General features: G+C 37.5%; 1 protein-coding gene across 7 annotated transcripts; it reads left to right on the top strand.

Annotated features, from left to right (window-relative positions):
• The first annotated feature begins 3,099 nt into the window (after nucleotides 1-3,099).
• tsku (tsukushi small leucine rich proteoglycan homolog (Xenopus laevis)) lies at nucleotides 3,100-14,839 on the top strand. Of its 7 annotated transcripts, none has more exons than XM_067508020.1 (4): nucleotides 3,100-3,377; nucleotides 10,986-11,297; nucleotides 12,592-13,296; nucleotides 13,981-14,839. In XM_067508020.1, exons 1-4 carry the CDS (start codon nucleotides 3,363-3,365, stop codon nucleotides 14,080-14,082), a joined length of 1,134 nt encoding a protein of 377 aa, XP_067364121.1. In that variant the 5' UTR covers nucleotides 3,100-3,362; the 3' UTR covers nucleotides 14,083-14,839. The 7 variants fall into 7 exon arrangements, with proteins under 7 accessions (XP_067364121.1, XP_067364127.1, XP_067364123.1 ...); XM_067508022.1 differs by lacking the exon at nucleotides 3,100-3,377 and adding an exon at nucleotides 10,125-10,281; XM_067508024.1 differs by lacking the exon at nucleotides 3,100-3,377 and adding an exon at nucleotides 10,270-10,290.
• The last annotated feature ends 290 nt before the right edge of the window (nucleotides 14,840-15,129 follow it).

Raw genomic sequence — 15,129 nt, 5'->3', positions numbered from 1 at the left:
TTTTAATTGGTTTAATATGCCCACAGCAGGCCTCATAGATTAAATGAATTTGAACCCTGGTGAAGTGGGAGCAATTAAAGATAACGAAGGGCTCTCCCTGCGGGTGCTGCGAGTTCTGATTTGTTTTGCCTGCGTCAGTCTTTTTAACGCTTTTTTTTTCTTTTGAAAAGTCACTACTGCATGGTGAAACAGCCTGCCTGACCAATGACTACAGGAACAGCTGCTGCCAAAACACCAACCCTTGGATGAAAATGTGAAAGACATACTTTGGGCTGGATAGATGATTTAAGAAACAGTCGTAGTTTAAGTTGAAAAGGTGTTAATTGTGAAGCAAACAGCTACATATGCAAGTACAAAGCCTCTACGTATATCCACATGGTTGGATGGCTTTATCTGTAAGAGCTTTGCCTACAACAGAGTGCTCTCGGGAATGAAGAATAGTCAATATATTCAACTACACAGCGCTGTTGTACATATTTGTGTGTACCCTCAATAAAATTACTGAGGCATGGGTCTGATTTTCAAAAGAGATACATTTTTGAGGAATAAGAATATGTGTTTACTTGTGTTATATTATTTATTCTTGATTATTGTATTACTATAACATAAAAATAAATTGTGTTTACTTGATTTGATCATATGCAGAAAGTGTATACATTTATATTTTTTGAGCTTGTGTGTGTGTGGCTGCATGGCAGAGAAGAAATAATATAGAAATAAACCTGTGCATTGTGTGCCCATAGAGCCAGAAAGTGATTCCATCTTTGTTGACCCATATCCCACATAAGCTGATGAGCCTCTTAAATGTAACACCTTGACACTGCTGTCCTGCCCCCAGGAATAGAGGACAGAAATGACTATTCAGCGCAATGTCTGCCCAGTGAGCACTAAACAGAACAATGAGCCTGATGCTGCTCCTAATGCAAGCTCTGTTTAGAATGGTGTGAAACAAACAAACAAACAATACGTATAACTAATCACATATTATTCAAAATGAATACAAAGGTCAATAAAATCACCCATATTATATGAGGCATCAACAAGTTATTATTAGTGAATGACATTGGAATGGGAAAGCAACAAAGGAGATAAATGATTAACTATGGTTTGAAAAAATAGAATAATGAGGAGATGATGGAAATTACACGAATAAAAGGTAAATGGAGACACCAAAGGCAGTTCTGTGTTTGTTTTATATTGATATTAAAGTGAAGTGTGCATGCAAAAAAGGAACAAAGGCAATTCCTGAATGTTGCTTATGCTACAATAAAGACTGAGGTTGTGTGATTAGTATGAGACACATGGAATCTGACATGTAGCCTCAAAATGGCATAAAATAAGACCTATTCAAAAAGATAAAGGACCGCTGCGTTAGCCAGGGAAAGTAATGTGAGTAAAATGCTTTCAGCTGACATTTTTAATGTCATCAGTCACATTGGGACTATTGAAAATGAAATCAAACAGGATCACAGAAACTTTTGGAAAGTTACAACACATGCACTGGAGGTCACAACTAAACCATAATTTACTAACAATCACATACAATGTCGTGAAGCTCCTTTCATTGCACTTATAGTGGAGTAGGTTGTATTCTCTGAAGTTCATCGTGCAGGATGACTTTAGCTTTGCTGCCATCTAGTGAAAATAGGGTATCTAGTGGTTTAATTTGCACTTACAGTAGCACATTGATTAAACTTTAGCTTTTTTGGTTTCCAGCAAAAATTTATTTTTTAAATTTATACCTTAAATTTAATAGGATTTAATACATTTAATAGGATTGTTGTCCACAACACTGTTTCTAACAAGCGCGAAGATGTCAGCTAAGCATAATTGAGCATTTTTGTAATAACAACAGATATTTCGTATTGCTATAAGGCAGCAAACATCTTTTGTGTGTTTGTTTTTTCTAAGGCAAAAAAGTTTTTCTATGATCTAAAACCTCTCTTGTTGTATACACTGATAGTGACAGCACCATGCGTTAACACACGATAGTGAAGAATTTACACAAAATTGTATGTAATTACAATGATAACACATCCATCTGTCATGTTTGCTTCACATTCATCACAATACAGGTTTTTTTCTTCATGTTTTTTTTTATTTTCGCAGACTGTCTGTCTGCTAGCATGCACCCCTATCTTATCTTTACAGCCTTGAAGATTCGCAGACGTGTGAGTGTTTCTTTGTGAACAAGCAGCTACATTTGCAAGACCAACATGACACGTCAAAATAGGTTCTCCTTTGTATCACACTTACTGTATGATTATGTGAGAGAAAACAAAATTCACTCATTCTTCGTAAAATAATCAGTTATTTCTCCTCATAACACGTTGCTTATCATAAGCCCGCTGATTCTGCCTGTCTACTACTCACTACACGCACATTTTTGTAAGGAACCAGGGCAGATATGCTGAGGAACACAGCAACAGGAAAAGTCTGTGTTTCCGTTCAAATGATATCTCTTATCAGATCATCAACACGGAGCGTCAGGCCAAAGACAACAAACCATCGTGTTTCGTAACACTGTATTCAGCTTCCCTTTTTATGTGGGTTTGTTTGCGGCGCCTCCGCCAGAGAGCGCACCGACTGAGCAGTGTCCAAACTACCTGAGACAGAAGACAGAGGCCGGAAGTTCTACATGGTGCTTTCAAAAATAAAAGCCCAATTTTGTGAAAGCTCTGAGAGTGTTACTAATTATAGTGTGGGTAAAGTGAACAAATGTAAATAGTAGTAAGCAGGATAAATTGCTACAGTAATAAGAAAGAAATTAAGAAGAAAAGATCAACTTTTACTTACCACTGTGGTATGAAGTTAAGGTTTATAGCATGGCAGGACTATTTGCCAGCTAAAATATTGTAGTTCCCTGAGGTAGCATTGCATTAGCAGCACTGTGGGAATTGGACCCACTGGCAACACAGGAAAATAAATCATAGGGTAGCTCTACAGCACCAGATAAGTTGTGCCAGAAAAGGCATCAGCCTTTTCGTTGGGGTGAATTTAGCGTTTTCATTTTGATGAGTTCGTGTGCGCAACCGTTAAATGAAAACTTAGAGGCATTTTGTTTTGGAAATCATCGACAGGAAGAACTCTTATTTTGGAAGCTGGCGGGCTTGACTGTAGTGAAGCGGAGCCGAAGGCAGCCACCAGACAGGCTGGACTTTATGGGATGGGAACAGACGAGTGTGTCTCTGTGTTTCCAACTCCTGACAATTTATTGTGGGGGAGCAGACAGACGGAGACATCTGCGGAGCTCATGTAGAGCAGCACGCCGACAAACCACGGGGACACGGCAGCGCTCCAAGGGTCTGGGGAAAAAAATGGGAGCGGTGAAGTGAAAAACGGGCGAAAAGCGGACTGTCGGGATGAAAGGCACCAAAGTAAGTTACTCGGATTATAAATTGGAACACAATTGCAATTTGTGTTCCAATTTCAGCAGTTTCTTTCTTATTTTGCTCGTGTGCTTTCGAAAGTGTCTGTGAAACGTTCGTGTATCAGCAGCGCTGTTTCGGACAGAGAAGCGCAGCAGTCCAGTGGTCTCGGTGGTCAGATCAGATTTCACGTTTGCCTGTGTTTAAGAAACCGCCCCTGGTGTCCCGACTCCACTGACCGGGCTCTCGTGTGTCGTTACCGCAAATTATTGCGACATAAAATAAAGTTTATGGAGTGTGCATGCTGCTGAGAAGGGTGAGGGCAGATGTGACATGTGGAGCTGTGATTGACAGCTTAAAGGGGCAGGGCTGGCATTTACAGTGTTATTAACGCTACTGACTGATACACGTGGGATAATAGTTTTGGGTGGTTAATCCAAAAAGGCTGCTTTAGAAGCCTCTGCTCTCCATGGTTTGCCACGTACAGCTGCAAGAAATTTGATCTCCAGAGGTGTCCGTGCAGTGCGTGTATACCCGCCTCTTGACTTCCCAGGGCCTGGCATGGTGGTTCACTTTGCGGTGGGGCAGAGAGGACAGCGACACAGTTGGTCACACTTTTATGAACTAGGACGGGGGAAAGTTGTATTCAAAGCAAGGGAAAAATATGCCTGGTTTATTTTTGGTTTTTATAATGGAAGTGGTGACAATGGTGGAAAAAAGTGACAAACAGCAGTGAAAAGAGAAGGTTATGCATTTAAAATAAAAACGTGCGTAATTATTATCAGCTAAATCAACATAAAGGTCGCATTTTCTCAGAAGGCATTTGCAGTTGCTTTTTTTGAATAAATTGTTCATGTTTACAAAAAGTAAAATTGAAATGTAAAATTTGACAATTTTCTAGAGCTTTAAATGTGCAAATATTTAATTTACAGTACTACGTCATGACGTCATTGCAAAGGTTAGAGTTCTCATTCTGCATTAGAATAGCACTGTCTTATGTCATTATATTTTATGTTGAGATTTGGCATGGTTTCATATATTTTAAATTGGATTTTATCTAAAATCCTAAATTCACATAATAATTTTATGACAAATGGGGGGAAAAGTATTTATTTGTGAAAGCTAGTAAAGTTTGTCAGAGTTGTACTGATTTACCTTGCCTCAGTAAATGTAAAGTATATGTGTGGCTGCTAGTTTTTTTATTTTTTATTTTGAATAATTCAATCATAAAGACATAGATTCTGACTCTGTTCTCTGGTAAATTATACTGAATTTAATATCAACTCCACCAGTCTTTGGCAAATATCTGTGCTATGGTCACCACACTGATGTCATCATTTTTATTATTTTTACAGTGGTACCGTGAAGTTAACTCATTACACTAGACTCATTTACAAAGTGGTATTTACAGTCAAACAATTCAGTTTCATCCCTTTTTCTGAAATATTACCTGTTCAGATTTACTTAAATGTAACTGAATCAGTCTCTTTGCTTGGGGTAGTATTTATCCACCATAATTTATAGCATTTCTCCTAATTGTTTTAAAACACTTAAGCACCATCTATTTAATTTAAATTCCCTATCTCCTTCTCAGCGTCATGCATTAATTTGCCTTAAAAGGATTAGTGTGGCATCAGTTTTCTAATTACACACTTTTGAGACTTCAACTTAAAGATTACATTAAGACAGAGTAACATGAAGAATACACCAGAATGAAAAACGAGACATAGACAAGTTTTAATTAATGTTTTAAATGGGAGAAATAACAGTTTTTCGACATTCACCCTCTTTTCTGCTTTAAATAAACTGTCGATGTTTTTTATTTTTTGCAGAAACTTTGGTAAACTTAAAGGTAATCCAGATAAAAAGCCAAATATTAATAGACTTAAGATAAGTACATTGCTTTAGGGCATAAAAATTATACTTTTACACTGGCGTATGACACATAAATTATTCTACTTGCGCTGATAATGCACATCATTATCACATTATCACATTCTATTCAATTTATGATGAATTATTGACGTGAAGTGAGCAACACTGTTGATTCCCTCAATATAAAATTATGTATATTTCACATTTTACTAAAGTGTAAACTTTTTCTGAAGAAGGATTTATTTTCCATAGCAAATGCACTAACCCAATACATTATATATAATGCTTTCAGGCCAACACATGCAAATCTGCAAAACAAAACTGTTGAACAAGAATAATGTAAACCAGTATTTAAATATATGGTGTCCAGTGCAGTTGCCCATATTGGACTTTCAGAAGCAGATGTTTCAACAGCATATCCCCTTTAATGTTCACTTTGAACACAGGCAGGACAGTTTGGTCACTAATGTTAACTAATCTTAAGTATTTGTGTTGACAAAACATTTCTCTGACACCAGTTACAGACTGAATAAAGTTGAACCCACAAACCGTTCACCGAAATGCTGTTACTTCAAACCTCGCAGTCAGTAATAAATAAAAAATAAATAAGCTCTACTGTAACAAAGTAAAGATCAGAATTGTGTACAGTCTTTTTTCAGTCCATCCCTTTCATAGACATGTTCTCAAGACTGGCTATAGGAGAAGTTAGCTGACTGACTAGAGTCATGACAGTCTTGTAAACTGCTGAGGATTGGCCCAGAGAATGTTTATGTCAAGGTTTACAGCAGTGTCGTGACTCCAAATGGCCGAATAGTCAGTTATGGTCTACTTTATTTAAAAAGTCAAAATAATTTTACTGTGCACTTTTCTGTCTGTAGTTCTGTGTTTGTGGGTTATAGTTTAGTAACAAGTACATTAGTTGTAGGTGGGTGAATAAATAAACAAACAGCTAATATAAATTAGAGCAGATGTCTGACGAGAAGTGAAGGTTGTGCTGTTTTCCCAGGATATAAAGGTGTAAAAGACTTTTGGAAGTGAGAAGCTGTTGGAGTGTGATTTCACAGGCTTGTGCCAATTGTTCACTCAGGGGTTCACAGTTCTAAGCTTTGACTAACAGACATTTTCTCTGTTTTAAAATAAATGCAAAGGGCTTCAAGGGATTGAGTGGGTGGGGGTGTGTTGTTATCTGTAATAGTGAGACAATGAAATATGATCCAGGACATCCAGTTGGAGGAAAAACCTTATGAGATGCTAAAACATAGCAAAGCAACTTTTAATGCTCACAGACAAGATTTTACAATTCTGGAAAGTTGTTCCACTGACAGCTGTTTCATGGTTGGTCATCAGGATGTCGAAAGAAACCACAGAAAAAACACATTTAAGTCAAAAGTAATGCACCAAGAATTTAAACTTCTTTGTTGAGTCACTGGCCAGTGAGGCATCTTGCTGGATGATGTCACATTGTGGCACGAACAAAGTTGAACCAGATCCAACTTTTTTCCTGCTTGATCCCCTCAACCCCCGTTTTGATTTCACACAGAGTGAAAGTCTGTGTGAATGCAGCCTGTTTTTGCCGTTGGGTAACTGCAGTAGTTACAAGCTAAGATTGATTGCTGAGAGGTTGAGGGGAACATCTGGTACAGAAACTTTCGAGCCCTCGCTGAAGCAACAGATGGACTCAAGGATGCAGGAAAGGAAAGAGGAAGAGACGAATGTAGCTACAAAACCACACAATGATGACGAGCTGCTGAGGAGCAGTCTGGCAGATGTAAAAAAAAAACAACAACTCATGACTACTTGATTTTATTGGCAGTTCCCCATGATTAGTCTGCTTATGGCATATGGCTTTTCTCTGGTTTAGTAATGAGGCAGATCTCATTGGTCCTGCAGTTTGCTTGAGGTGAAACAAATCTTGTAATTTCAAAGAGGGCAGAAGAGCCAGTTAACTCATATACACTTAAAAGAGCGTAAGAATAAGGGGTTTCACAGTTTGTATTTAAACTGCAGTTGTAAAGTTATTATGTTATTATGTTATTTTATATACAATGACATGCACCTGTTTAGTGACGCTATGGAACAAATGTTACTTCATAACAAGAATTCAGTGAAATTGCATCGCAACGCAGTGTGTTAGGAAAAGTCACTTTGACACATTAGATTAGTGTTAAAAAAATGTGAATTTCATTTTTCATTTTTGTTTCAATTTTTGTACTTGGTTTTTGCCACTTTGAGCAAACACTGACTGTGTTTACACGCAGGTTGTCATGTTGCCATACTTTATAGTGCCCCTCTGTAGCCCTGAACCAATATACTCGACTATTCATATATTTGTTTGTTGGTATGAACTTGGTTTACAATTTTAGTATTATTTAGATATTTATTTTTTCCCTAATTTCAGCAACTGTAGCTCAGTTGGAAAGGCAGTCGTCCACGTATAAGTGGCTCGAACCCAGGTCCCGGCTATATGTCGAAGTGTCTCTGGGCAAAACACTGAACACCCAACAGTCCTTTCCCATCCCCAGCTGTGCAGTGCTGGTCCAAGCCCAGTAGAAATTGGGGTGGGTTGCATCAGGAAGGGCATCCAGCGTAAAAAAACTGCCAAATCAACATGCAGACAATGATCACTATGCTGACCCTGAATTCAGGGGATAAGCTGAAAGGACAAAAATAAAATGTTTCCCTAATTTCAAATACGCTTTCTAACATGGATGATCTACACTCTGTACTGTCCCTGAATGCATCATCAATCTGTTTTTGGACAGTAGTATCTTATTTTTATATTGTTGAACTATTTGCCCACACAAGAGTGATGAACCTCATCCTTACCCTACTGGGATGCTATTTTCGTACCCAGTCACGATAAGGCAATTTTGTACCTAATACTTCTTGACTCTTAGTTTTAGGGACTACCACCTTGCGAGCTTCCACCAGAACTACTCCCCTTAATGGGCCCTTTTTTCTGCTCGTGGTCATACCACTGGTGGGAACAATAAAGTCTGTCCCACAGTTGGTATGCATTTAAATGTATTCTTATATTGATTTGTTGTGAGTTTGTGGCCTTTCCTTATATCCAATAAAAAAATCTTTGTCAAATTTCCCTTCAGGCAAATGGCAGTAACACATGTCATGTTCCAACTTAAGCTTTTATCTTCTAAAATTGTTTATAAAATTTTAACATGGCAGCAGGATGGCTAGAAGGTTCAACTCCACCTGATAGTTGAGGGTATTCTGTCTGGAGTTTGTGTGTTCTCCTGTACTGTTCTCCGGTTTCCTCCCACAGTCCAAAGACATTCATGTTATTCATTATTTGCATAATTTTGATGCCATAAAATTTATATACTATATTTTTTATTTTCAGCATTTTAAGTTTTGTCTTTGTGCTATTTATGTATTCAAAGCATTTGCAAATACATCATAACTTAAAAAAAGAGTGGCAGTCTACTCTTTTGTCTTTTATGTGGTCCATTTCATGTGTATGAGCCAATCAAGGGTCCACAGTTTAGTTTAGAGATTACTGTGCTTAAAGTTGTATGTACAATTGATCTGTCATCGGCTAAGTTGAGAAGGAAGTACAATAATAGGGTTAATACAATGTGCTGAAGTGTCAGGAGCGTCAGATTCGAGTAAGATCACCTCTACACCATGGGTGGATTATTTAGCATATGAGGAAATCAACTAAAAGAAAAACATTTTTACATTTGTTCAATAATTGAAATATTTTTTTTACTTAGCACTTTTTGGCATCATAAAACTTGCCCATTCTTGTTAAGTTACAACCTGCTGCTTTGGGGACTGCAGGGTAAAAATTCAAGTTGATTTCAATCGTAAAGCCCAAATTTGATTTTTTACATATTGCATATGCATATGAAAAAAATACATATGAAAAAAAATATTACAATTTAGGCTAGAACATAATTTTATGTGCATTATATTGCCCAAAACCTCCAAGACTTTTCTTTTCAATGGAACATTGTTTATAGTGCAGTTACAGTAGTAAGGTGACTGTAAACATGTTTCTTTGAGATGAGATAATTACATTGTGTTTAGTAATGATTATGATTTTAAGAATCAATTGTTAATTGCTAAATGTTAAACTGAGAACCACAATTAATCAGAAAATCAATATTTTTATCCAGCCCTAATGACTTGTCTTCTGTACATTTTACTTTGTGTTTTTAGCTTTTTACATTTTCAAACTTTTTTTATGTTTTTTTTTTTTTTTATGCACAGTGATTTTTTTGTGGAAGGATAGCTCAAAACCCAAGTAATACATATTGAAGACTCATGAAAAAAACCTGCATTATTAGCTAAAGAAATGAAAAGTTCAGAGGTCAAACCCAAAAGAAACACTGCACAGAGGTGAACAACTCTGTCTAAGGGGACTTTGAACTGTAGTAATCAGCCTACAAACAGAAGTACTGTGCAGCTATAAACTCAGCCTCTAGGCCATGATAAATACCCTTAACCTAGAGTGACATCATAAATCATTTTAATTGATCGGTTTAGAGAGTATTATTTTAGTACCTTTACTAAGAACAACAACAAACTATTACAAAGGTCAGATTTGCTTACCATCACATTCCTTTATATGTTGAGCCTTTTGGGGGAACTTGGAACAAAATTGCTTAAAATGTGCTGTTTATTGCATTGTCATTCGGGAACAAATGCCTTTCAGAGTATGCTAAAAATGAGCGAGAGCACTATAATCCTATGCAAGGTTGTGCCTTGCCTCCGAGACTTACTCAAAGTGCTTTAAATGCATTTTTGAGGCTATAATTAAATTTCTTACTTAGCTGCAATGCTCTTAGTTGTATGCTGTGTCATGCCCAGGCGACTTGACCATGACTGTTTATTTCCACGTGTTACACAACTCGTAACCTCTGTCCAATTTTCATACTCGTTTGAGTGTGTGTGTATGCGTGCACGTGCGTGTGTGTGTACATGTTGCTTAAGTTAAACTAGGAGAGAGCTCTATTCAGCTCTTACTTACACCTGAGAGTGGATACACAGGGAGGGACATAGCAACAACTGAGGAAAGGTATGAGAGGTGGTGAAATATGGTTTTGGTATAAATTTTAAATTCTTTTTCACTCATTATGCATTTTAGATATTTTGGTTTTTTCACTTCTTTATGGACTTTTAATGAACCTACAATTTAGAGAGCCATGTTTTTAATATGCAAGGGCTCTTTTGTATGTGTAATTGTAATATTAGGCCATATGAATAATTTTCAGAAATTGTTTGTGTTTTGTCTTAATTCCCTGAGGCTCAGAGGATGAACTCAGAAAGTGGACACATCTGTTATGCGATTGTGTTCTAATTTGTCAGATGGAAAGGATATATTTTAGGGCCCTTGATTTACGATAGTCAGATTATTATTTTTACAACCGTGATGCTGGTGGTGCAATGAGTAAATGAAAAAGGTTAAAATGAACTCTTTGATTTTAATCAGGTCACATCCATTGGATGTGGGGCCAAGTGGGAGGGGAAATTGAGACTACTCAGGTTGCACAAAAGCTTAACAAATACCTTGGCATTTCAACAAGGCCAGTCCTCTGAACAAGGTGGGCTGATCTGGTAATTGAAGTTATGGGTTTTTCTCAGGTTGTGATTATATCACTATATCACAATATTTAGGATGCTTTTCAGTAGAGAATATTTTTCTGAGCTCCATGGGACTCATGTTTTGAAAAAAGTTAAAATACAAATAATAATAAATAATACTATTTTTTTTCTCTCCAGAGCATGATGGCACTACTCCTGTGTTTTGGCCTGTCGCTGCTGGTAGCTGTCCAGCCCAGCGCTGTGAAGAACTGCCACCCTGGTTGCCATTGTGAGGTGGAAAGCTTTGGCCTCTTCGACAGCTTTAGCCTGACTCGGGTGGATTGTCGGGGTTTGGGACCCAGCACCACAATGCCCATCACCATCCCACTGGACACTGCCCACCTGGACCTGTCTTCCAACAACATGGGCCCTCTTAGTGACACCATGTTAGCTGGTCCAGGCTACACCACCCTTGTTAGCTTAGACCTCAGCAGCAACCATATAACAAAGGTCAGTGGTTGATGGACTAATGTTTCACCCTCTTGACGTAAAATGAGGCGAAAGCTTTGCTGATTTTGTCCACATGGTGCGTCAAATGTAAGCTAACCATTGTTAGAAAATGTATAAGTTACTGAGTATTGAGTGTCAAGTGTTCATTCTAACGAGTGTCAATTGCTTCCTACTGTATAAGAACAGTAACAAGATATATTAATTTTTGAGACAAAATAAATAGCAGTCAAGCTTTTATTTTTATTGCCTTTAATTTTTTTGCATGGAAAACCAATTGAAATCAGTTGAACTTTAGTATTCTAAACAACTTATTGATAAATAATTGAATATCACATGATAGGTGCAGGTTAGCATTTTTGAAAATTAATAAAACTTTGTTACCCGTTGTTATACAGTAGACACAACAAATGAAGGCTGTAATTTAGAGTGGAACCTCTCATCCCCTTCTTATCTGTAGTTACACTATTTTTTATTCTCTTCTTGTTACCATCTTATTCCCCAGTGTTTGCTTATTGTAACAACAGTAACAACAGATATGTATATCCATAGGTACTGTGGAGGTACACTGTTGTCACTGATAAGTACACAGTAAGTTTGCTGTACTTATCCTGTAAGTCGCAGGCTGTAATCTAAAGCATTACCCCAAAATCTCTAAAATTAACTTTTACTAGAATAGAAATAACTGAATAAACTAGCAGCTAGCTGGGGAATTACGTAGATACCTATAAAGAGTTGTGAACATCAATAGAGAGATGCATGAAACTATTATAGTAAATATTTATAACTTTGACCCAACGATGACCACAAACTAAAGACCTTATATTTCTCCATCTGTGCTGAATGTGTAGATTAATAAAGGTTGCTAACATGTTCACCATATCAACTTTGGTTTTCATTAAAAAAATAATAAATTGGATAATAATTTAGATCTTTTATAGATGTAAACACCTCTGAAGTCTACTTGCTACTACATATTAATGGTTGTTTGTATATCTCCGAGATGAAGAGTGAGTCATTAAGCTGGTTTGCAGGAACATAGTGAGGCAAAGGTTTTCATTTGCTGAAAATAAATACTGAAAACAATTTTCAAAGTTGAAGACAGTACAGTGAAATAAAATTATTTCACATAGCTTCCCTTGGTACAATATATGGCAATACATTTACTGTACTGTATTTCATCACAAAGTTTCTTCAACTCTTGAAATACTTCTACCTTGCAACTTGGTGCTTAACTTCTAAAATGTTTTCTTTATATTTCTCTTTGTTAATCTCTTCTGTGCCTTGTTGTTTTCAGATAAGCCCCAATGCTTTATCCAAGCTGCGTTACCTGGAGACTTTGGATCTGAGCCACAACAATCTGGAGAGACTTTCCCCGGGCTGCTTCTCTGGCCTCCCCCTAGTTGAAGTTGATCTCAGCCACAACAGCTTTCAGGAGTTCGACATGGACATATTTGCTTCTAAAATTAATGGCGAACCCGTGAGCGTGGATCTCTCTAATAACAAGCTTGTGTCAGTCTCTATGAATTTGCATGGAAGAGTGTTACACATTCAAAGTTTAAATCTGTCAGCAAACCGGCTGTCGAGTGTGCTGAAACTGGAAGGACTTCCGCTGAGGTACCTTAATCTGGATGGTAACCCCATCACGCAGATCAAGGAGGGAGCCTTTGCACAGCTCAAAGACTTAGTTTATTTGTCCATCAGTGGCCTCCAAGAACTTCAGGATATGGAGCCTTACAGCTTTAAGGGCCTCCAGAGCCTCCAGGTTCTGGATCTCTTAAACAACCCCAAACTGAAGACTCTGAGCCCAGCTGTTTTTAGCGGACTGGAGTCTCTGCAGGAGCTCAATTTGTCTGGCTCTGGTGTGGCATCATTGCCAAAAACCATGCTAAGTCACCTGCCCAGCATTAAGAGTATAACAGTGGGAAGAAGCATTCACTGCTGGAGGACCCAAAAACAAGGGCAGTTCCACCGACAGCTGGGGCAAGCCCAGAACAACGAGGTGCTGAACTGTAATATAGAGGGCATTGTGTTGTGAGATTGTGCCTGTGGACATAGACCCCCCCTTACAATCCTGATGCCAGAGCTGTGCCTTTTTTGCTTTGATATGCAAAAGACTTTGTTGTTATACTCACTGTTACCTGTGTTTCAAGGTGACATTTTGTAACATGTCTTAAAAGTTTAATGTAGCCTTCATGAACTTTTGACACATATCATAAATGCTGTACCTTTTAGAAAAACAACATTTTACATAGCACATCATTGTTTTCTTCTAAACGTATGGTCTAACGTTGAAGAGAACCTTTGAACCGCTTTAGTAATGTTCACACGCTAATGTAGAGTGGGACCATATTAAGGGATATTTGCACATACTCCACATTCACTCATAATATCCACACTGAAAAATATTTTGGGATTGTTGACCACTAAAAATCTTCCAATGGACTTTGAATGTGATGCATTGTTTAAACCATTTAAAGGAACAGTTTTACATCTTGAGCTTTCTTGATGAGGGTTATGTATCAAGCTTGATGGGAAGTAGCTAGTTAGATTAGCTTAGCCCAAAGAATGGAAACAGGTGTCACGTCTAGTCTAGCTCTTTTAGAACAAAATATACCTTATTGATAGGTTATTCTTAACTTGTTTTAACTATAAACAAAATGTAAAAATCTTGTTTGTTTTACAGGGGCCACTATTCCTGGGCCAGTGCAGTAACTTCCTAGAGATCTCAACCAAATGCAACAAAACCAGGATGGCTGTTTTCCCCTGTTTCCAGCTGTTAGGCTAAGTTAACCTAACCAGCTGCAGATTGTAGCTTAACATTTACTGTACAAGTATATATATTCAGAATTACCAAACTGTAAATCTAAAGACCACAACTCGTTTTTTTAGTGTTCTACGTGGGAAACGTACAGTAAAACCTTTTCATGTCAAATCTACAAAATGTCCATTTCAGTACTTGAATTGTTATGCCTACAAAAACCAGCCCAATCCTCTTGATGTGTTATCCACTGTGTTTGGATAATTTATAATATTTTATATGATGACACCAAGCCTTTGAAATTTGTGTGCATGAAGCCTTTGACATGGTGCTCACTGATCTGTGTTACATTGGTTACATCCAACTAGCTGTGTGCGTGTTGACTGGAGAGTTTCTTTAGATCTCCTGTCAAACCAGACTTCAGTTCAAAAGACACAGTTGTGTTGAAACACATTTGACCAATGATTTTTCATGACTTTCACATACTTGGTAATGAAGTGAGGTCAGTGTCTAGTGCCTAGTTTCACTGTGCTGTCCTGTACCTGCACTTGTACCTTGGCTTTCCTGTGGTATTTCTGAGAAGATGATCAGCCTCAAGACTGCAATTTGTAAAAGTTCGGGGCCTTTAGTGATTTCATTTAGAGATTTTCACTTGCTTAATTATAAAAACTGATTATCCCAGTTGTGTGTGGAGAAGTTTATATTTGTATGTATTTAACTATATTGTAAATAACTACATAAATATATAAATCATATGAGTAATAAACGTGACAATTCTAACATTTATGGTTTGAATGAGCACTGTTACTTATGTGACAAAAATGGCAACAGTTGTTAGGTGTTTCATGGAAGGAGCATAAACACCCATTAAAACAAATCCACACTTAAGGAAATGTTGTGTCGGAGTATTTCACATTTTGCTGGAAATCCTGTTTTTCAAAGCAGTGTGTGATTTATTTCTATACACAGAACTGACTCATCACAGGGTGTGTCTGCGGAACCAGAGGAAAGCTTAGATCTCAGCGGTTCATCCTCACAGCAGTATATTCACTTTTTATTTACTTGAAACTGTCT

Source organism: Channa argus, chromosome 6, assembly GCF_033026475.1.
Source record: "Channa argus isolate prfri chromosome 6, Channa argus male v1.0, whole genome shotgun sequence".
In the NCBI taxonomy this organism is placed as follows: Eukaryota; Metazoa; Chordata; class Actinopteri; order Anabantiformes; family Channidae; genus Channa; species Channa argus.
The sequence above is the reverse complement of the archived record's forward strand: the minus strand, read 5'-3'. Positions and strand labels throughout refer to the sequence as shown.

Excerpts from the sequence above, each read along its gene's own strand:
- tsku (XM_067508020.1), top strand. Across the intron at positions 11,298-12,591 it reads GCAGCAACCATATAACAAAG|ATAAGCCCCAATGCTTTATC; the intron begins GTCAGTGGTTGA and ends TGTTGTTTTCAG. Across the intron at positions 13,297-13,980 it reads GGCAAGCCCAGAACAACGAG|GGGCCACTATTCCTGGGCCA; the intron begins GTGCTGAACTGT and ends TTTGTTTTACAG.